General features: G+C 41.1%; 1 protein-coding gene across 1 annotated transcript; it reads left to right on the top strand.

Moving 5' to 3' along the window:
* The first annotated feature begins 1,142 nt into the window (after positions 1 to 1,142).
* Positions 1,143 to 19,550, top strand: LOC139170772 (protein-arginine deiminase type-3-like). Its single transcript, XM_070758278.1, has 16 exons — positions 1,143 to 1,234; positions 3,572 to 3,755; positions 5,454 to 5,526; positions 5,754 to 5,815; positions 6,232 to 6,349; positions 6,732 to 6,857; positions 7,785 to 7,957; positions 8,424 to 8,527; positions 9,371 to 9,479; positions 11,926 to 12,033; positions 12,306 to 12,466; positions 13,047 to 13,185; positions 14,989 to 15,082; positions 15,385 to 15,464; positions 17,492 to 17,653; positions 19,277 to 19,550. Exons 1-16 carry the CDS (start codon positions 1,143 to 1,145, stop codon positions 19,508 to 19,510), a joined length of 2,019 nt encoding a protein of 672 aa, XP_070614379.1. The 3' UTR covers positions 19,511 to 19,550.
* Positions 19,551 to 21,009: the final 1,459 nt, after the last annotated feature.

The following is a 21,009-nucleotide window of genomic DNA, read 5'->3' as shown; positions in this document are numbered from 1 at the left end:
CTTTCACCATCTTTTTTTTCCCTTTCTTTTGGGAAAATAAATTTGCGGGGAATTTTTTTTGGGTGGAATTTTTTTCTGATTCTTTTTTCTTCTGCACATGCATGTCTGAATGTACCGCCATCTTGTTTTTGGCTTTTTTTTTAAAAAAAAAAATGGGATTTTTGGCATTCTGCATGTGTGGGAGTAAGCGAGGTCAGTTAGAACCCACCCCTGGACTGAACGGGTAAACAGAGATACCGGATAGACTGAGTCCTTATTTGCAGACCTCCTCAAATCTATTTATTTATTGAAGAGCAAGAATACAGTTGTCGGTTTTCAAATACATCTTCTGTGGATCTCAAGTCCTCCAGACAAACTACTGCCCTGAATGGCCTGGATCTATGGTAAGTTAGTGTCTTACTTCTTTCCAACTACAAAAGACAAGCATTAGATGCTTTAACGTTTTTGGGGGGGGGGTTGTGAGGGTTCTCACTTCTCATTGGCTTCTACTGTCATTATTATTTTAAATGTTTTAAAGATTTTAATTCTAATCTACATTTCTGAATTGTGAGTCTCCTAGAGTCATTTGCCGGGAATGGTGGCTATAGCAATAGCACATATACCATTCCACAGTGCTTCAAAGCCCCCACTAAGCGGTTTACAGAGTCAGCCTATTGCCCCCAACAATTTGGGTCCTCATTTTACCCAACTAGGAAGGAGGGAAGGATGAATCAATCTGGAGCCTGGTGAGACTTGAACTGCCAAATTGCAGTCAGCAGACGTAGCCTGCGCACTCTAGCCACTGTGCCATCTCAGCTGGATAGAAATCAAATCTAAATAAATAAATAAATAAACTTGTGTCAGTCAAGAGTTGGGCTACTTTCTAGGAAGTCTCCACACCTTACAGCTACTTCCTCCTCCTCCTCCTCCCTGGCGTGGAAGCTGATAACACTGTTTGGCTGAGAACATCTCCTAAATCTGCCACCTGAACCCAGAAAAGGCGGGGTTAGAGTGTGCACTAGCCTATCAGCTGGCAAGATGGAGAGAGGCTGAGCAGGTACCCACCCCACCCTTTCACCTTTTAAATCTCTCCCTCCAGCTCAGGGATGTTTATTCCAGAGCCAGCAAACCCTCCTGGAAGACAGGAAAAAAAATACCCCAGCATGGCTAATCAGAGGTGCATCCAGCTTTCAACAGAGAAGGTTACCAGCACTTTCTACATTCTGGGCACTGAACTCTGCCTGGACATCCATGGGTAAGCATCTAGACATTCCTCTTATGCAACATTTTTATTTTTGATATACAAAAGAAAAGAAGAACTTAAAATATTATTTCAGTTTCGCAAGAGGCAGCTGAAATTTAGCAGAGAAAAAAATTAGAAAAAAAAATTATATGTTTTTTCATTTCACAACCGCTAACTGCTGGGGGGGGAGGGGGGGGAGAAGTGGTTCACTAAACCCGAAAGCATCTTTAGAAGTGAGTGAGGTATCTCAGAAAAAGTAAAACGATGCCCAGATTTCTGTATAGCCCTCAGTGTTTGCAAGGAAGTCCTCAACCTGGTAATCTGCAAGGGTAATGGGCAATGCTATCATTTGTTTTGCTATCTGAAAGAACTCCCTGAACTGCTGACAGGCAGCAGGAAAAGTGCTTGGTTTCATAGAGAGAAGGGAAGGGCCCCTGTTGAATTTCCATTCAGAATTGATGGCAACGCAATCCATCTTGTAGGACATTTTGAAAACTTATTTATGCCGCCAGGCTTGGGTTCATTAGATCCCAGCCTCTGGCCACTGAATGTCTTCTATGCTTATGGTTTGTACTTGAATGAATGATTTTTGATGTTTAGCTTTTTATAAAGTTTTAAATTAATTATTTATATTAATTGGATCCAATGTATTATCATACTCTGTTTTATTATTGATGTGTTGTGAGCTGCCCCGAATCCACAGAGAGGGGCAGCATACAAATCCAATAAATAAATTAATTAATTAATAAGATAGGGTAGAATACAATAGGAAGTGGATCTGGAAGGGATCTTGGAGGTCTTCTAATCCAACCCCCTGCCCAAGCAGGAGACCCAGGGATGGGCAGCAGACAGGACGGGATGGAATGGAATGCAGTTCCACCAGCGGAAATAAAGATGCATGCACAGCTCCAGCTGATCGGTGGCTGTCACTTCCTGGATTAATGGTCTCAGCTCGGCTCTCCTTTTATTCCCTGCTACTGCTGCATCTACGCTCCTTGCTTTTTTCCTCTTTCCTCCTTCCTGGCCTTAGACGAACTTCCCTCTCTCCTGCCCAGCTCCCCTCCAGCCTCACACGGCCACCTCCCGCCTGAGGTGCAAGCAGAAGGCCTGGGTGGAAGCGGCGCTAGCAGCATTTATGCTTCTGACAGCACCCGTTCGCCTAGCTACCCAGCCTGAGGTGGGGGAGGTGACCCAGGAAGAAGTGTGTGGGAAACGCGAAGCAAATTGCCCCCCCAGTGAGCGACACTGGTAAGGTTGTAAGTCGAGATGTAAGATGATCGTTCAAGCCACTCCCACCTGATCACACGGCTGGCAAGCCACTCCTACCCAGGCACATGACCATTAAGCCACACCCACAAAATAAGCCACACCCAGTGTGGCAGTAAAAACCCAGTTCCTGCAACTGTTTTGCATTTTGTTAAAAAAAAAAATCACACTTCTTTCAGTCTCTCTACGCAGTCCTTCTCTACCTTCAAAACACAAGGCAAAGAGCCATCCCTTCTTTTATTTAAAAGCAAAACTTTATAGAAACTTAGCACCAACCTTTTCCAACCCAAAAAGGAGGAGAAATTGGGTTTGCAGTGATGGCTGGGAGGTCATTTTACAAAAGTTCTGATGGTTTCTGAATTTCGGAGAAAAATAATAAAACCCACACACTTTGTCGTAAGATATCCCTAAGTCATTCATTTATTTAACTTGGATAGGAATCATGGCAAAACTATTGAATATTTAAGTTCTTCCTCTTTATGTTTTGTGATTTTTTTAAAAAGCTGTTTATGGTTACTGTAATTAATTAAAATAACACCTATCAGGCTTAGACTGGGCAGCTTAAGGGATAGTTGTGATTGTCATGTGTGTGTGTGTGTGTGTGTGTATGCTGAATAAACACTGGCTCTGATCAGCCCATGGGGCACACCTTGGAACTGTCAACTACACAACAGAAACAGAGGAAGGTGTTGAGAACCTGGGTGCAGGTAGATGGTGAAGGATCTGCTAATCTGTTGTCACCACAGGTGTAAATGCAGCACAATCCTTGCCAAAGCCATGTACTTAAAAGCTCTTGCACTGTTGGGTGGGCTCAAAGACATCAAACCCACAAAACTTACGAGGATTTGCAGGGAGTTACAGGCTGAAAAAGGAGGGGAGCACCACATTCCATCAGTCAAAAAATAACTTGGACATTAGGAGTCAGATCTCATCCATATTTATGTGGAGATTTGGCAATGAACCAACAGAACTATTTCTGTGGCAGGAGGCATTAAAGGGACACGGGGACGATACTGCATATCTTAACTTCCTTTTATGACTTAAATGGGAACAGTTTTGCAATAAACAGCATCTTTTCTTTAGGGCAGCCCCGAAGGGTGTGACTTCCTTTGGGATCTGGGCCACCCCTGGCCTGAACATCTACAAAATCGAAGGTGACATGACCAAATCGAATATCAACTGCCATGACTCAAAATGGCCGCTGCACCAGACCGTCAAGGTCGGGGCCACCATGGATGCACCAAGCGACCATGTTGATGACAAAAAGGTGAGGATAGAAACGTAGGCCAAAAGTTGCTTCTCAGCACCAAAGGATCCTGGGTTTTGTAGGCCTCGTTTTAGACCTACTATTGGATTTCCTGAACAAAATCATCATAAATAAACCAGCGGAATGACTTTCCTGCAGTAGTTCTGGGTGGAAGTTTTTAATAAGAGATTGGACAACCATTTATCTGCAATGTTATAGGGCAGTGATGGCAAACCTTTTTTTCCTCAGGTGCCGAAAGTGTGTTTGTGTGCTATCGCGCATATGTGAGTGCGCACACCCATAATTCAATGCCTGGGGACTGTGAAAACGGCCTCCCCACCCCCATGAGGCCCTCTGGAGGCCTGAAATAGCCCATTTCCCAAACTCTGGTGTGCCTGATAGGCCTGCTTTTCCCCTTCCTCAGGCTTTAGAAGCAAAATCTTGTGAGGGGACGCACACACAAAATTTTTGCCAAAACCTCTCTTGTGCGCGTGTGCCCTTGCATAATTTTCCTTTCTGCACATGCACAGAAGCAAAATCTTGCTTGGATGAGTGCCCGCGCATGCCGGAAATGCGGAGCTGCATGCGCAGCTCAATATTTGCTACCAGTGCTATGGCATCAACCGTACTGGTAGGAACCCGCTACTGATGATATATGACAGCTTTATTGATTAGCCTATAGGCTAAGGTGACCAGCCGTCCCACTTTTGGTGGGATGTGAGCCAGGTCTTCTACTTCTGCCACTCCACAAATGCAGAGACGCTCATTGTAAGGGATAGAATGGAATCTCCTGTATACGACCATTGTGTCAAGCTGTTCGAATCTCGCTCACATAAATATCTCCCTAAGATGTTTTGGCAGTTGTAGCTTCAAATAGCTGTCTACTTGAAAAGTACGTTTGTATTTACTCAGCCATTTCCAGTTACACACCATACTAAGAATCACTATATCATTTTGTGCTTATATATATCCCTAATTATTTGGGCACCTTTTTTTTCGAATTGTTCTGTTACGCAAGAGACAGGAAGGCCACAGCTTCTTACAACATTTGTTAGTTTGGTGATGCAGGAAATTTGTGATTGTAATTTTATTTGCTCTAGTAGACATAACTTGGGGAGTGTCTCCGTCTTCATTTAAATTGACTTTGCACCAGTAGTTATATGCTCCAATTTTGGATAGGGCATGAATTGTATGAATTCATTTGGTAGGTTCTCAAACTCCCCTCCTTCGGAGGACCCTTGTCAAGATGCAACACAAGAATTGTTTTAAAAACTGAGTGAAATAAAAATGCAGAGCAAAGTTAATTAGAGCCATGGTGGTGCAGTGGTTAGCATGAAATACAGCAGGTTAATTCTGCTGACTGACAATTGTTAACAGTTCGATCCTCACTGATTCAAATTTGACTGAGACTTCCATCCTTCTGAGGTCGGTAAAATGAGGACCCAGATTTTAGGGGTAATAGGCTGACTCTGCAAACCGCTTAGACAGGACTGTAAGGCACTGTGAAACGGTATATAAGTCTAAGGGCTATTGTTATATGAAAATATTTTTAACGATCATGAAGCAAATTGAAAGTTTCCCAGTACAATATTCCTTTGGGCAGAGACCCCCTGATAGATTATAAAGTTGAAAACATACTGTGTTAGAAAGGGAGGAATTTAAGGCGTGACATCCAAAATTCCCTTTGTCTTAAGTTTACTGTTTGATGCTATATTGCAGATCAGAGTTTCCTACTATGACGATATCAGCAATATCCCCATCGCCAAAGCAGTTTTGCATATTACCTGCATAGGTAAGCTGGCAGAGATGCAGAGGTGTGGCACAGCCAAAAGGTGGATGGGGGAGGGCTGTATCTCAGCACATGTGGATCGGTGAATCCTGCCTTGATCAGACTGGGCAAAAGCAGACAACTAAATAATATGGCCTGAAATACATTTTTCAAGCAGAGGCTTTGGATGGGAATAAATGAAAAGTTTCTTTGTTTTAAACACAGACACCCTCTTTGTTTTCCTGCTGCAGAAATGTCCTTGGATGCTGATATAAACCGTTCAGGAACAGTGACCAAAGGAGGGAAGCAAAAGGTTAAAATAAGATTTTTAGTTGGAGCAGATTGACGGGGATGAAAATATTTTTAACATTAATGCAAAGGGAGGTTGGGAAGCGGATGGCTTTGTGGGCCGTTTCTCCTGCTGACAGGGGAGGGTGGGATTTGCTAACAGATCAGTGGCACACCTAGCTAGGGTGTTACTGTAATGAACTCACTCGGCTAATTACAATCATCTAAAGCTAATGAATAAATACATAATAAACAAAATTGTAGCTGGATCATTTGGGAAGCAGATGCTACTTTTCACAAGAGCAGCTGAGACCACAGATTGGTCTTCTGGCAGCTTCTGGAGAGGAAGGTGGTTAATTTTCATGGCCTCCACAAAGAGGAGGAGGCACAGATCCCCAACTTTGCTGATGTCCATCCTGACACGGCTTCCCATCCCTGCAGGACCAGTGGAAGTGGGGGCCAGATGGAAAAGGGGCCATTCTCTTGGTGAACTGTGACCGAGACAACTGTACAGCCAAAGAGGAAGACAACAAGGACACCAAGCTGATGTCCATGCAAGGTAGGCATGAGGAGCACCCATTGTTAAGGGTATTTTTTTTCATTCTCAAAAACTTTTAAGAGGTGTGGACTTCAACATCCACAATCTGTAAAGCAGTGTTGTTGCAATGGGGATACACAAGGCTGAATACAGTGAGTCCTCAGTCGGTTATTGACCGGTTATGGCCGGTTATTCTGATCACAGAATGGGTGCTTGATGGTCCGTCTAATACCCCAAGGTTATCATAAATGGTCATGCCATGCACCCGTGGTCATGTACAAAATTGTGAATAGTTGAGGTCATCAGTCGAACTAAAGCCAGACTGTGGTTAATGAAAGCATGAGTCCAGAAGTCAAGAATTTCTGGCTCAAATGGAATTGAATTGAATTGTTTCTCCTTTTAGACATTGGAGACATGTCCCATATGATCCTGACAACTCAGGGACCTAATGAAGCTTTTGCAAAGTGGCAGCTGACTCTCCACATCTCAAAAGCTGATTGTGACAAAGTGGGGGTCTTCTACAATAAAGGTAAGTGTTGAAGGCCAGCTGGCCGTTGGGTTCCAGGACTGAGGCCAAAGGTAAATGAAGCAAAGACCCAAAGGAGAATGCTTATTCTAGATTCTCCAAGCAACCATGGTGTCCAGTTTTCCCCTTTTATGCTCTTCATCTAGAGAAAACAAGAAAGAAGTGTTGCAATGACCTACAGGTGGTTGAGGAAGCTATGAGTTCAATCCTATGTAGAGGCAGATATTTCTATCTCTGGGCACAATGAAAATATATCTACTGAACAAAACTTCACAATGGCAACAGAAAGGGCATCCAGCCATTAAAACACTCTACTGGCTCATTTCAGTTGCCCAGACTCTACCTTGCAAAGGACTATAGGTTGTTAAATGAAGATGATGGTGATCTAGAGAACACAAGGACGTATTTTTGAGGGGATAATGCAGATACCTATCTACTTTGTCCTGGATCAAAGAGGGTGGCTGTGATTACCCAGGCGTGGCACAAAGGCAACACAGGCACAGAATAAGTATGAGTCCCTTGAATCCAACAGGGCAAGCAAGATAAGGAGTTTGTTTGTTTGTTTGTTTACTTACTTACTTACTTACTTACTTACTTACTTACTTACTTACTTACTTACTTACTTACTTACTTACTTATATATTTGATTTCTATGCTGAAGTTCCAAAAGTGAAGTAGCATGGCAGTAAATCAAACCAGTTGGGAGGATGCCAGGAATTCAGATAAAGCAGTTAAGAACAGATGAACTCAGCAAGTTCGGTTCGCCCAACACTAATGATGACCAATTGAGACCTTTGGATCTCAAAGAGTTAATGTGCTTGGGTTTAATTATGCAGATTGCCTAAAACTGACAGATCTGGATAAAAGTATGTATGTTTGCTTTCAAGAGACAAAGAAATGAATAATACAAGATTGGGTTTTGATTTACAGACAGGAAGAGAGATTACGAACATGTTCTAGGATCTGGAAAGATCTCCTACCATGTGAAACGGAACCCTGGTCAAGTGGAGAGCATTTTCTACGTGGAAGGGCTGCAATTTCCTGATGTTGACTTCTCAGGGCTTGTCACTTTCTACGCGTCACTCCTGGATCCTGCCAAGAAGGTATGGAGAACATCAAAGAGAAGATGGGGAAGAGGGAGAAAGAAACACATTTGAAAAGAAATGGAGAAAGCTTCTGGGATGCTTTTTCAATCATCATCATAGGACCTCCCTCTAGGACCTTCTTCACTTCTTCATTTATCATCTATTCAAGAGAATGCAGGTCAGGAAAAAGAACCCACAAAACTGCAGGATTTCTATTTTTTTATTGTATAAAGTACGATGAACAGAATCTTGAAACCTTAAATTTCCTTCAGTAAAGAGGATCAACATGGTATTATCTTGAGCTTCTTTCTTACCCCTCTTCCTTTCCTGAACTAAAGAGAATGTTGGCCTCTCTTTCTGTTGTTGTTTTTACTTCAAGCTTAGCTCTGTACTCCTAAATCTTGTAGCTTTTAAATATTTAGATGCATTTTTCTGGAATTCAGCATATTTCTTGACTCTTGTCTCCTGTGTTTTCCTGCTTCAGGGGGTCCCAGAAACTTCCATTTTCATGGATAGCTTGATCTTCCGTGTTGCTCCATGGATTATGACCCCAAACACCTTGCAGCCAGTTTCAGTTTACGTCTGCAGGTAAGGAGTCATGGACCAATATATATGTGTGAAGCTTTTTGTATACCCGGTGTTGTGGTTACCTCTGGCCCAGCTCCTGCTCCAAGGACTGTGGGGGTGGATGTGGGTGAAACATCTAAATGTCACAGGCCTGTTTTGCTGCTGACAGCTTCGGGCAGCGAATTATCCTCTGAAGAATGGAGTGTCTGTGAGATAGGACCTTCAGAGTGGGGCCTGGCAGGCAGCCCAAGAAGCCAGTCATCATCTTCCTTATCTTCGATAGACTCTGATGAGGAAGCTGTGATAGACCCACGCATGCATAGAAGAGAACAGCTTTGTAGGGATTACAGGTGATAATAGAGTCCACCTGTGGTTGTTTGTGTGGAGTTCAAATAATTAGGGCTGCTGTTAAATGGGCAGCGTGCCGGCCTCGCAGTGTGGAAGATTATCTGATCGTGCTTGTGGAGTTTGCATTGTTTGGATTTCAGGACTCTGACCATAAATCATAGTGAGTTTACAACGTCTGAAGAGAAGTAGCTGTGACGAATTCACAGCTACTGGTTAATGGACTTGAGTTTATTGTTTTGGTTATTTCACTGCATTCAAGTTTGTTTGTTTTTACAAGTGAGCCCGTTGAATTCAAAATAGGGTTTTTCTTCTATTTTTCTTTGGATAAAGAAACTATTGTTGCCTTTTCCTGTGTGTGTGTGTGTGTGTGTCTGTTTTTGCTACTTTTACATTTAATTGAAGGCTCGTGCCAGGAGCCGGCAGAACACCCACCATCAAGTTTGGTGAATACACAAGTCCTTAACTCTCTTCTTATTTTTTTTCTTCTAATCTCCACCCGTTCCTCTAAATATCCAGTTATGATAATAAGGATTTTGTGGAAAATATAAGGAAGCTTGCCACAAAAGCTGGATGCAAATTTATTATTTGCCCGGAAGAAGAAAATCGTGGTGACGTATGGATCCAGGTAGGTCACAGACCAGAAGCTGTTTGGGTCAGGTGATCTGCTAAATGAGATCCTGGTGTTACTAGAGCAGAAACTTGGATAGTTCTTACCTGTACATCATCCTCATCTTTTAACGACCCCCAATCTCTTGTGGGGTGGAGTGTGTGCAACTGAATGGAGGTAGCAGAGTATTTAATGGCCAGATGCCTTTCCTGCTGCCAAAGCGGAGTTTTGTTTAGCAGATATTAGAACATGCCTCAAACATTAGTCTTTAAAAGCAATTTTAGTAGATAAACCTGAATTGCTTTCCCTTGACTTTCAACAGATTGAAAACCAAACATAAATTTCTATAATCTATTGCATAACACAAAGAGGTGACCATCAAAAAGCTGTAATGATTATTAACAATGAAAGAAAGTTTTCAAATTCAAAAAGGAACAAGCCAAGGCTGTCTACTCTCACCATTATTATTCATATTATGATTGAAAGTATTACTAAGAATAATTAGAGCAGATAAACAAATCAAAGGTATAGAGATAAAGGGAGAAATTTATAAGATTCAAGCATTCACAGACGATTTAGTATTTATAATTGAGGAGCCATTAAAATTGGGAAATAGGCTAAAGGAGCTATTGGTGGACTATGGAAAATTGGCTGGATTAAAAATTAACAATGAAGGAACAAAAATGATAGTTAAAAATATGACCAAATTGCAGGAATCAGAATTAATAGAAAAATTTGGAATTCAAACGACAAACAAAATTTGAAATATTTAGGGATATTATTAACATCAAGGTGTTGTGCCACATTGAAAAAAGATAACTGTGAAAAATTAATTGAACAAATAAAAACAGACTTGGATGATCAAGTCTGCAATTCTCCTTTATTTATTTATTTATTTATTTATTAGTTGGACTTGTATGGGAAGGATAGCACTAATTAAAATGAATATTTTACCAAAATTATTATTTCTATTTCAATGTGTACCAATAAAATTAGAGAAGAGCTTTTTTTCCAAAATTTGAACAAAATTATATTAAAATTCATAAGGCAAAAGAAAAAAGCAAGAATTAAAATGAAATTATTACAAGATTCAAAGGAGAGAGGCGGACTTGGCCTACCAGATTGGGAAAAGTATTATCAGGCCATGATTTTAATTTGGATTAGAGATTGGAGATTCAACTAAAAAAATGAAAGAATTTTGAAATTGGAAGGTCATGATCTACAAATTGAATGGCATGCCTTTTAATGGTAAGAAAAGTATAAAATCAGCCAATACTTCAAAAGGCACAATATTAGGAATGCTTTAATTGAAGTCTGGAAGAAATTAAAAAAGCAAAATTATACACAGATTCCAAATTGGTTATCCACACTAGAGATATATGTGCATCCAAATTGTTATTAGTCAGGAAACGCAATAACATATTAGATGTAAATGGAGATTTAAAAACAAGGATAGGTTTAAATGAAGAAGGCATAAAATTAGAGTGGTGGACATACTTGCAAATACAGGCCAAATACACGAAGAATAAAAGAGAACTAGGCATAAAAATGGAGACAACACAGTTAGATAGAACAATTCTAGGAAGAGAAGAAAAAATTATTTTAAAAGTATATTATTACTTATTAGAGCAGGCACTCTGGGAAGAGCAAGTCAGAGACAATGATTAAATGGTACAGAGATTTTGGATACAATACTAATTTAGACAATTGACAAGACCTATGGCAAAGGGATAGAAAATTAACAATAGCCATCTCTTACAGAGAAAATCTGTACAAAATGTTCTATAGGTGGCAACTCCCGCCAGCAACACTAGCAAAAATTAACCAAAATATATCAGAAATATGTTGGAAATGTCAAAAAAGTATTGGAACATATTACCATATGTGATGGGAGTGTGACAAAGCAAGAGAGTATTAGAAGAAAATTAGACAATGTCTCAAAGAGATTTTAGAAATTAAACTCGACCTGAAACCTGAATTATTGCTACTGGAAGTAACTATTGATAAATGTGAGGGTGGGGGGGAAGTATATCTGATGTTACCTATTTTAATTGTGGTAAGGATAGCCTATGCCTAGAAATGGAAAAACAAAGATGCTCCCACAGAAGAAGAAATACTGTTTAAAATTTTAACATGCGCTGATATGGAGAGATTGATGTTAAAATTAAAAGATATATTGGACACAGATTACTTTGAAACTTGGAATAAATTATATAATTGGATAGAGAGGAGAACCAAGATCAAGGGATAGAAAGTAAGAAGGAGAAATATTTAAATAAATGAAATTTAAACAAATACCAGAAAGTTAATAAATGGGGGAAAACAATGTGATATACTGAATAGACCATTTTGTATCTTATCTTTTGTGTGTGTGTGTAAAATGTTTTATATATAACATTTTTTTTAACAAAAAAAAGGTACTGTGACACCTTTTAATTTTATTTCAACTCTTCTGTCAATTTAGGATGAGATGGAGTTTGGGTACATCCAGGCTCCCCACAAAACATTTCCGGTTGTCTTTGACTCCCCAAGAAATGGAGACCTGAAGGATTTTCCCTTTAAGGAGGTTTTGGTAAGTTGTATTCCACTCCCGCCCCCTCCCCGCTTTGCTTTGATGTTGGCTATTGAAAAATCACAGCTCTACATTATATCCTCAACAATTAATTCATAAAAAATTCAAAATTCATGATTACCTTACTGATATTCCTTTCATCAAAGGTGAGACTGATGGCTCAAAAAGACTGGAAGCAAGTTTTATAAGCATTTGTCTAACTCAAATACAGCATGGATAAAAAGAAGATTGAATAAGATGTGTTTGACACAACTGTTTGTTTTCCCTCCAAGGGTCCAGATTTCGGGTATGTAAAACGGGAGCCATCCTCTGATGAACATGCTGGCGGTAGTAGCCTGGACTCATTTGGGAATCTTGAAGTCAGCCCTCCGGTGAACGTCAAAGGCAAGGAATATCCCCTTGGGCGCATCCTAATAGGGTCCCGCTTCCCTAGGTAAGTGATGACAGGAGATTATAAGAAGATTCCCACATACCTATGGTTTAAACTCAAATGCACTTATAGGGGTTCCTCTTCTCATATGGAGGTTCTTAAGACATTTGAGCTAGCATTCCCACAGAATTGTACATTTTTCCAAGTTAATGATGTTCAACCTTCAGCGTGAATGCCAGTAGGAATGTGTATGGGAAATTTTATTGTTCTAGTAAGACTTTCCCCAGGAACAGACTTGAGAAAAAGCTTCCAAAAACGAGCAGATGGAGATCTATGGAGATTTTTAAAAATACATTGTATTTTTCAATGGTTTTAAATTGGATGAAAAAGGATTGAATAAAACGGAAAGAGTCCCTTGGTTGAATGCCTTACTCAAAAGCTGCCCTGTCTCATAAGATGCTAAAACATCACCTGGTTGATTAAGTTTTAGATCAAGACACATTTACCATTGAAGTTTATCTTTTAATGGATACTGTAGTATGAGTTAGGGTGCTGTGAATCCATCATTTTCCCTGCATTCACAAATCATGATTTAGCATACCATGAGAATTCAGATCCCACCTTTTTTCTTTTTCTTTTAAAGAAATAATCCAATGTCCAAACTGGTCAAGGACTTCCTCTACGCCCAAATTGTACAATCTTCTATTGAACTCTACACTGACTGGCTCTTTGTGGGACACGTAGATGAATTCCTCACCTTTGTGCCTGCCCCAGACCAGAAGGTATGGATCCATACTACAGTATTCTTTCAAACTGGAAAGACCTTTAAGTGACCAATTTGCATAATTAGTGAACATGTCAAGGCAGCTTAGGAGGCTGGTCAACAGCTGTAGGCAAGAATTGTTTGACATTCTGCATTTCCATCCAGTGGTGCTACTTCTAAGTCTTTTATAAAGTGTCCCACCAGAGTCTTCTTATCTCCTGAAAGAAAGAAATTGGCCTAACCAAATATTTCAATTTTCCATTCTTAAGAGCCTGGAGGCCTATAAGGTCTATATGAAGGTTCTCAGTCATCCAGGTTGTCCCAAAGATTCTGTTTCAAAAGGCAGCTGGACAATGAAATAGCATTTAGACTTACCATATTCCCTGGAGTATAAGACGCAGCTTCTTCCTCCCTAAAAGAGGCTGAAAATTCAAGTGTGTCTTGTACTCTGAATGTAGCTTTTTTAGGAGCTTATTTTCCCCAGCCCTAACTAGGTGCTAATGATCTTCCCAGCTCTTATTTTGCAGATTGTTTCATTGTTACTCTCTGCCAAGAATGTTTTCCAAGCCCTAAATCTTTGCAGAGATTTTTTTTCATTGCTCTAACTTGTTCCAAATAAGTTTCTTTCCAGTCCTAACCAGGTGCTAATGATGTTCCCAGCTCTTACCGCTTGCAAGGTCTATCATTGTTACTCTCTGCAAAGAATATTTTCCAAGCCCTAACTTATTCTAACTTGCTCCAAATGTTTCTTTTCAGCCCTAACCAGGTTCTAACAATGTTCCCAGCTCTTACTGGCTTGTAAGCTTTTTCATTGTTACTCTCTCCAAATAAAGTTTTTTAAAAGCCCTAACCAGGGAATAAAATAATGTGCTGAAGCTGACCAGACCAAGGACGCTAGCCAGATGAATATCTGGTAAGCAGATTCTTTTCCCTATTTTCCTCCCCAAATACTAAGTTGAGTCTTATACTCCGAAAAATATGGTATATACCACTGCACAGTGCCTTACAGCTCTCTCTAAGGGGCTTACAGAGTCAGCCTCTTACTCCCAACCGACTGGGTCTTCATTTGACCAACCTCGGAAGGATGGAAGGCTGAGTCCCCCTTGAGCCAGTCAGGATCAAACTGCTGGCAGTCAGCAGAATTAGCCTGCAATACTGCATTCTAACCACCACTGCATTCTAACCACCACTGTGCCACCACAGCTCTTAGAAAATAGAACAGAGAATGGCTGATAGAAATGAAGCAGTTTTGGGATGAGAAGTGAAACAACTTCAAGGAAAAACAAAGTCCAGTTGCCTTTTGAAAAAACTCCTTTGGAACAACCAGTTGGTATGTTGGAATTCTGAGCTCTTTTAGGGAACTTCACTGAATTTCTAACTCAATGGAGAACCTGTTTTGCTACCAAAGGAATAACAGAGTTGGAAGGGACCATAGAGGTCTTCTAGTCCAACCCAGAGGAGAGATATTCACAAGGATCTGTCCTAAGGCTTTAGCTTTAGACTGTTTTCAAGGTGGATCTCTGATCCAGCTGTGAATCTCTAAGGTTTGTAGAGACCAAGAACTGGAACTGATTAAACATCAGTACATTTATAGAATACCTCTTCCCTAAAAACATTGAAAAAGGCAGAAATAACTTGCCATCCTCCACTTCTCGACCTGTGCGATGGATGAAAACCTATGGCGGTCAAAGTGTTCGTTCAGCAGTTTCTGGCTGTCTGCCCTGCATCAAACTTCTCCTAAGCTGCTAAATTCTTATTTTTAGCCTGCTACTCTTCTCTCTGTTTCGTCTGCCTTATTCCCTTTCTTACTCCGTCGTTCCAGGGTTTCCGCCTGTTGCTGGCCAGCCCAAGAGCCTGCTTCAAACTGCTGGAAAAGAAGGAAAAGGAAGGCCACGGGAAAGCCAGAAGGCCTGAAGGTCGGGTGATTCATCCTCTTCTGTGCAGGGCTTTTAACTGATACAAAAATTAACTGGGAAGCCCAATGTTTGCATAGGATGCTTCATTTTCTGAAAAGGATGAGGTTAACTGTTGGACTGGGTTGCGTTACGAGGAGTTGTGTTTTTCCCTTCCAACACGGTCTCCCCATTGGGAATCAGCAAGGACTTTCTCTATTGTTGAATAGTTACAATAATCCTTCACACCAAGCACTGGGCTTCTAACTAGGGATGAAAAGAAACATGCACACCAAAAACCAAATAATTTTGCTTTTTTCGAACAGGAATTGAAGGTCCGCAGCCCCGTTCCATATCAGAAATCCTTGCTGACAGATTCTTACACGAGTGGAATGAACACTGCCAAGTGAGATTCCACCTATTCTGCTATTAAATCTGGAGACCGAGTGATCCAACAAAGAGGACTAAGGGGTTATTCATTGTTCTGTTCAGATGGGGATTGATTGATTGATTGATTTATCTATCTATCTATTTATCTATTTATTTATCTATTTTTTTATCTATTTGTTTGTTTGTCAAAACATGTACAAGATAATAGGTATGGTATAAACATAAACAAAACCAAGTAGGTATAGGTAAATTTGGACAATAGGACAGTAGTTTAGGGACAGTAGACACGATCATAGTTCCCTCTAAGCTGAGCAGTGAGCAATCGCTCACTTAAAAATCATCATCAACTCAGAGTTTTCCAAACCTGCTCAGAAGCCAAGAGGGAAAGAGTGAGAGGGAAGGAGAGAGAGAGGAAGAGAGAGAAAGAGATAGAAAAAAGAGAGGAAGGAAAAGAGAAAGAAAAAGAATGGGAGTAAGGAAGAGAGAAAGAAAATCAAAATCTAGTTTGAAACTAGCTCAACTATTTAAGTGGCATTTTGATATTGATAGAGTTGCCCTATTATGAGCTCACTGTTATAGACACACAGTACAGTACAGTATTTTATTTTGAAATTCTCTGAGGCAAAACAGGGTGGGTTTTTTGTTTGTTTGTTTGTTTGTTTATTTATTTATTTATTATTTCTGTGCCGCCCAGTCCCGAAGGGACTGCCACTCAGACACTATACTTTTCCGCCCACCCCCCCCAAAAAATTAGAGGGAACACTGGACACAATGGTGCGCTTATGCATGCCCCTTTACAGACCTCTTAGGAATGAGGTGAGGTCGGCTGTACATAGTCTAAGGTTAAAGTTTTTGGGGTTTGGGGAAGAAACCAGAGAGTCAGGTAGAGCACTCCAGGCATTGATCACTCTGTTGCTAAAGTCATATGTTCTGCAGTCGTGTTTCGAGCTGTTTACATTGAGTTTGAATTTTGTGCAAGTGTGTTCATACTTCAGTTGAACCTGAAGTATTCATTGACTGGTAGGACATTGTGGTAGATGATTTTATGAAATACATTTAGATCTGATGAAAGGTGATGTAGCTCTCTGTTTTCTAAACCCCAAATTTCAAGTCTGGTGGCAAGCAGAGGAGTGGCGGACTCTTCTTGTGAAATATTTCTGGACTCCCTCAATTGTATTAGTGTTCAAAATGGAGTGCGGGTTCGAGATGGGTGAGCTGTATTCGAGGATTGGTCTGGCAAATGTTTTGTATGCTCTGGTTAGCGGTTTAATATTGCCAGAGGAGAAGCTATGCAAGATTAGGTTATCAACTCTTAGTATCTTTTTGGCACTGTTATTACAATGGGATCTGGCACTTAGATCATTATATATGAGTACTCCAAGGTCCTTAACAGAAGGACAGAATGAGGGTCTCTACAAGGTTGTGTCATCCAAGTTTGTATTTTGTTTTCTGATTCTTTTTGCCAATGTGTAAGACACATTGGGGATGGCCTTACCTAATCAGTAAAACATTAAAGCAAGGGGTTATATTTGAAAATAGACCCAGCTTTCCAATCAAATTCTAAAACTTCCAGGGATTACAGGTTGTCCTTGACTTAACAATAGTTCACTCAATGACCATTCCAAGTTATGATGACACTGAACAAAGTGATGTAGGGATCCTTTTTCACACTTAGGACTGTTGCACCATCCCCATGGTCAAGTGACTTATGTTTCAATGATTGACAACTGACTCAGGGTCACATGATCCCTTTTGATGACCTTCTGACAAGCAAAGGCAATGAGGAAGCCAGGTTGACGTAATAACTGTGTTACTAGTTTAACAACTGCAGGGGTCCACTTAAGAAACGTGGCAAAGAAAATCTTAAAATAGAGCGAAGTGCACTTAACAAATTTCTTACTTACATATATTGTGGGTTCGATTGTGGTCCCAACTGCATTGACGTTATGGTTTAATTGAATTCACTTGGTGGGCACTGACGTATTAAGTGTGGCCTCTCTCTACTTTCTTTTTCCATGAAGCTTCTCTTTCTTCCCTTTTCAGAAGTGCATTAATTGGAACAGAACCATCCTTCAAGAGCAGCTGGGCCTGGCAGAGGAAGACATTATTGAGATACCTCAGCTTTTTCATCCTTACCTCAAATTACCTAAGAATTTTGCTCCTGGAGTGATCAAGGCTTCCGCTGAGGCCTATTTCCCAGACATGGTAAGACTCCCATCCCAAATGAGTTTTGAGAAGAACCAGCTAAGAAGTCACCCAACAGGTCCTCCCAGTCAAAGGTTCAGTTTACTTCAACTTTGGCGGTCCTTTGGAGAATTAGTGGGCATCTCACCTAGAGCCAGATTTGGCCTTCTGATTGCCAACCCTACTCAAGGCAAGGGGTGCTGGTAAGAATGCAACAATATCGCCAAAAAGGCTTCTAGAGTTGTTAACCTGATCCTACGCAGCTTCTGCTCCGGCAATCTCACACTACTCACAAGAGCCTACAAAACTTTTGCCAGACCCATCTTAGAACACAGCTCATCTGTCTGGAACCCATACCACATCTCGGACATCAACACCCTTGAAAACATCCAAAGATATTTCACCAGAAGAGCCCTTCACTCCTCCACTAGAAACAGAATACCCTACGAAAATAGACTAACAATCCTGGGTCTAGAAAGCTTAGAACTACGACGCCTAAAACACGATTTAAGTATTGCCCACAAGATCATATGCTTCAACGTCCTACCTGTCAATGACTACTTCAGCTTCAACCGCAACATCACAAGAGCACGCAACAGATTCAAACTTAATATTAACCGCTCCAAACTTGACTCTAAAAAAATATGACTTTAACAATCGAGTTGTCGAAGCGTGGAACTCATTGCCAGACTCAGTAGTGTCAATCCCTAACCCCCAACATTTCTCCCTTAGACTATCCACATTTGATCTCTCCAGGTTCCTAAGAGGTCAGTAAGGGGCATACATAAGTGCACCGGTGTGCCTTTCGTCCCTTGTCCAATTGTCTTTCCTTTATCTCATATATCATATATATTTTCTTCCTTTGATATATCTTCTCCTCTATCTTATATTTTTCTTTATATATATTACATCATGTCTATTATCTTCTATGTATTGTGTATTGGACAAAATAAATAAATAAAAAATAAAAAAAATAAAAAGAAAAGAAATGCAACACACACGGCGGCATACAAATCTAAATAATAAATAAATAAATACATACATACATACATACATACATACATACATACATACATCACAAGAAACTCTTAAGACAGTGGTCCCAACCCCTTGGGTCTTGCTGGCCCAGCTGTGGGGGAACAGGGGAACTGGACTCTGTGAGTGGCAGGCCAGTACATACGCAACCCTTGAGCAACATATAGCTCGACTTGTGTATGTATCAAGGTGGTACGCATGCAAGTGCTCACTGGTCCATCACTCATATGAATTGTGTGCATATGCGCACATGCGCTCCAGCCAGCCATTTACATGGCCCAGTAGGATGCTCCAGCCCCAGGATTGGGGACCCCTTCCCTAAGGTTTGTTTGGCTCAAAGTATTGGGTAAATCCAGAGGGGTGTCTTGTGTTCACTTCTACAGCATCCTTCTGAACAGCTGTAACATGAAGCTACACAATCCCAGGGAAAGTGGAAAATCAAGACTTAATTGTCCCTAGTAAAGAACTTAACCTCTTTGACTTTAAAAGTAGCTGGAAAAGTGGACAATTACAATTTATCAGTCTCCTTTCTGTTGAATTTCAATACAGTTCAAAATCATGTTGATTACAATCTAACCTATTATACCACTGATTATCTCCCTTGTGCAGGTAAATATGATTGTTCTGGGGAAACACCTGGGCATCCCAAAGCCGTTCGGACCTATCATCGATGGCCAATGCTGCTTGGAGAAAGAGGTCCAACGTCTCCTGGAGCCCTTAGGGTTGTCCTGCAATTTTATTGATGATTATGGAACTTACTACATGTGCCATGGCGATGTTCATTGTGGTACAAATGTCCGTCGGAAGCCCTTTTCCTTCAAGTGGTGGAACATGAAGCCTTGAAGACCACATCATGCCTTCTAGTTTCCACCCAATCAAGATGATGACACAGACTTTCTGTATCTTCTCCTGCTTTTCCACAGGAAATCCAGTAACGGTGATTCTGCTTTCGGTTGCTTGGAAGGTGCTTGGAAGCTTCTCTTGAGATTTAGACTTTCTCCAGTATCTAAGAAGGCCTTTCTCATCTCTAAATGTATCAAGTCTGCCAAAATGTTGTCAGTTGTGTTTCCCCAGTTACTCAAAAGAACGAAAAAGAAGGCAGCTAAGTTCAGGCAGGATGATCTAATCCAGGGGTGTCAAACTCGCAAGCTGCAAACTGCAGACCCACCCCCGGTTTAATGAAAGAGGAGAAAGCCGCAATATGTCACATGACAAAAACATGACACAGCAAGTTTGACACCCTGTTCTAATCCTTCTCCTTATCCACACATAATAATTCTAAAACTAGTTATTTTATTTATTTTTATTTATTTTATTTATTAATAGAGTTGAAAGGGACCGTTAGGTCATCGAGTCCAACCCCCTGCCTGAGCAGGAAACCCTACAGCACCCCAGCCAAATGGAAGTCCAGTCTCCTCTTGAAGGTGTCCAGAGTTGGGGAGTTCACCACCTCCCCTGGCAGGCAGTTCCGTTGGTTGATCGCTCTGACCGTCAGGAAGTTCTTCCTTATTTCCAGGTTGAATCTCTCCTTGGTCAGCTTCCAACCATTGTTCCTCGTCCGGCCCTCTGGTGCCCTGGGGAATAAAGAGACCCCCTCCTCACCGTGGCAACCCCCCAAGTATCTGTAAACTGCTATCATGTCCCCTCTAGACCTTCTTTTTTTTAGGCTGTCCATGCCCAGTTCTCTCAATCTCTCTTCGTAAGTCTTGGTTTCGAGTCCCCTAATCATTTTGGTTGCTCTTTTTTGCACCTTCTCCAGAGTTTCGATGTCTTTTTTGTAGTGAGGTGACCAAAATTGGATGCAGTACTCCAGGTGGGGTCTGACCAGGGCATAGTAGAGTGGTATTAGTACTTCCCTGGTCTTGGAGCGTATTCCTCTGTTGATGCAGCTTAGGATTGAGTTGGCTTTTTTGGCTGCTGCTGCACATTGCTGACTCATGTTTAGTTGATTGTCCACCAAGACTCCAAGATCTCTTTCGCAGTCACTACTGCTGAGTGGGGTATCTCCCAGGTTGTATGTATGTCTAGGGTTCTTTTTGCCGAGGTGGAGGACTCTGCATTTGTCGGTGTTGAACCTCATTTTGTTGGTATGGGCCCACTGTGATAGTCTGTCTAGGTCTTCTTGTACTCTGAGCCTGTCCTCAAGGGTGTTGGCTACCCCCGCCAGCTTGGTGTCATCTGCAAATTTTATTAGTTCCCCTTTTATTCCCTCGTCCAGGTCGTTGATGAAGATGTTAAAGAGTACAGGACCCAGGACAGAGCCCTGTGGTACTCCACTGTCTACTTTTTTCCATGTGGATTTGGTGCCGTTGAGGACAACTCGTTGGGTGCGGTTGGTCAGC

This window comes from Erythrolamprus reginae, chromosome 8, assembly GCF_031021105.1.
Source record: "Erythrolamprus reginae isolate rEryReg1 chromosome 8, rEryReg1.hap1, whole genome shotgun sequence".
NCBI classification, from domain to species: domain Eukaryota; kingdom Metazoa; phylum Chordata; class Lepidosauria; order Squamata; family Dipsadidae; genus Erythrolamprus; species Erythrolamprus reginae.
This window is presented reverse-complemented; position numbering and strand designations above follow the sequence as displayed.